This window comes from Penaeus vannamei, chromosome 14 (assembly GCF_042767895.1).
Source record: "Penaeus vannamei isolate JL-2024 chromosome 14, ASM4276789v1, whole genome shotgun sequence".
NCBI lineage: Eukaryota > Metazoa > Arthropoda > Malacostraca > Decapoda > Penaeidae > Penaeus > Penaeus vannamei.
The window spans coordinates 40561601-40564100 of NC_091562.1; the positions used below are offsets into that span (position 1 = coordinate 40561601).

Consider the following 2500-nt stretch of genomic DNA (forward strand, 5'->3'; position numbering starts at 1 on the left):
CCTCCAACTTGCACACCAGTAAAGGTAGGGCTCAAAGCCATTACTGTTCCTTTGAGTTCTTGTTGAAATTTTTTGTTATTGGGGCTTGGAGAGATTGTATTCTGTGGTTTTGATGGATTGTTTTGATTTAGGAATGTGGTCTAAGAAGAAAATACTCACAAGAAAAACTAAATGAGTGCGCTTTACAACTAAATAAATCTATAAAAAGAAAAATTCTTAGTCCCATATTTAGATTACAATACTGGAAAGGCATTATTTATAGATGTCTCCCTTTTCTTTCAGGAACCAAAGACAAATGAGGTGTTCTTAGCCCAGCCCTGGTTAGTGCTGGAAGAGGATGAATGGTGCATGAATGGCACCGTGGGAAGTCTCAGTGTCGCTCCACAGCACGAACTGAATGTTTATCTCACAGAGGTATTTTTTCCTATTCATGTTTTTGTTTTTGTTTCTGTATTCTGCATTGCAAGAGTACATTTTATGCTCACTGCTATTTTAGAAAGAAGTTACCTTTTTCCTTTTTTCCAGCTTTTTTCATTGGGTGTTTGCATGAGAAACCAGGATACTTTTTGTTTGTGTAATGATAATGGCTCATAGTATTGGTAGTTGCAGCAGAAAAAATGTTGGTTAATTTGATTTAATGATAATGCATATCTTGAACCTTCCAGGGAGATGTAACTTTGATTCAGGTACACATTCTGTATACCACGTGTCTTCTCTGCGTTATGATGATTGGCCTCCTGTTTTACTTCCTTTGTGGGAAGCGCTGCTCGACACGTACCAAGGCAGCACCTCTTCCTGACAAAGTAAGATTTCTCTGTCAATAGGTCTGTTTATCAGTCCCTTTTCTTCTGTTTGTGTCTCTGTTTATTGTTTATGTCATCATGCATATATCTTTATATCACTGTTAGAAGCATATGGGCATATATATATGATAATGAAAAAAAGACGGTTAAACCAATTAGAGAATAGCTACATTTATTTGTTTCCAAATATTTGATATATATTCATGAATCTCTCCACTTGTAACTACAGCCTCACTAACCATGCAAATTGATCCTTTCCAGGTGCCCCTAAACCCATGATGAGCCAAAAGCATAGAAGTGTTTACAGCACTATTATTGCAATGGACTTGAAGGACCAGTAGGGCGAAGCTGTCATTACTTACGTAGTGATGCATGTGAGAATCCCGTAGGCTTCATATTGAAAGCACAAGTGGTTTGACAAAGTTTTATTATTTTTGTTTGAAACGACTGTATTTTCTAATGTTTATTGATTTATTAATTCATTTAATTGGAAGATGTGATCATAACTGCATTGTAAATGCAGTGTAAATATATAGAGAAAGTAGGTAATCATAGCTAAAGGTTATGGATGTTTTTCCCTGTATAATGCAGTAATAGATATAACCGTATTACCAGTATTTTATTTTATTTTTTATTTGTAGATTCTTGGAATATTAGTAACTTCTATCTCTTACAATTCCAAAAAGACTCAAAATGAGAATTTTCATTGACTTTTATGTCAGTGACTATGCAGTTGTAGGGTGCCTTTTAATATTGTACTTTTTAATTGCGTTTTGTGGAGTTTATGGCAAGATTCTGAATTTCATCTACATGGAATTTTTTAGAAATTATAATGAAAATGTGTAAGGAGGCATGTAAACGGCTTCAGAGATTCAATACAAATTTTTAAGAAACAATTCTTTAGTTATGAATGAAGTTGATTTTTCTGTAAAGACTTACAAGCCAGTTGGTGTAATATCCAAACTAGAGCAACATAAAATATTATGGCAATGTGCACTCGTAGCTATAACGTCTGTCATGTTAGGTTATTTCTTTCTCTTCATCTTTTTATGAATAGGGTAAAGCAGAGAAAAGCTATGGGGTTAACAAAGGGAATTAGTTTTAAGATATATAACCTTACACAAGGTAATTAGGTAATCTCCAAAAGTTACATGATTCGTCTCCATGAAGTTGTCAAAAGTATTTAGAAACAGCCATAGTTTCAAAAGGTATTTTCATGCTATCAAGAAGTACCACAGGGTTAGGTGCATTTATACTTTTATATATATATATGTATATATATATATATATATATATATATATATATATATATATATATATATATATATATATATATATATATATATATATATATATATATACATATTTATATATATATATATATATATATATATATATATATATATATATATATATATAATATATATATATATATATATATATATATATATATATATATATATATATATATAAATTAAGATAAAGGGAATTGCTACCTGTAGCCTTCATCTTTTAGTATTTTCTAATATAAAAAAAAAAATTATATTGTTCATGTTGCAACAGACAGCATTCAATGGTTCTTGCAGATACGGGGAATTAAAAGCATTTTGTCTCGTTAAGTTTTCATCTTGCTCTTATTTTCCAGATTTTTTTTTATATTTTCATTGTTTATTACCAAGAAACCAGTGGATGTCCAT

The 2500-nt window shown here is 30.9% G+C and overlaps 1 protein-coding gene across 2 annotated transcripts in view; it reads left to right on the top strand.

The window, feature by feature from the left end:
* The window catches only part of LOC113808595 (transmembrane protein 248), a 9346-nt gene that overhangs the window by 5847 nt on the left and 999 nt on the right, over nt 1-2500 (top strand). For both annotated transcript variants that reach the window (XM_070129946.1, XM_070129945.1), the window contains exons 4-7: nt 1-24; nt 283-414; nt 666-803; nt 1065-2500. The exon at nt 1-24 is cut by the window's left edge and continues 116 nt beyond it; the exon at nt 1065-2500 is cut by the window's right edge and continues 999 nt beyond it. In XM_070129946.1, coding sequence (XP_069986047.1) covers nt 1-24; nt 283-414; nt 666-803; nt 1065-1082 — 312 coding nt within the window. In that variant the 3' untranslated portion in view covers nt 1083-2500. The remainder of the gene's footprint in view (nt 25-282; nt 415-665; nt 804-1064) is intronic.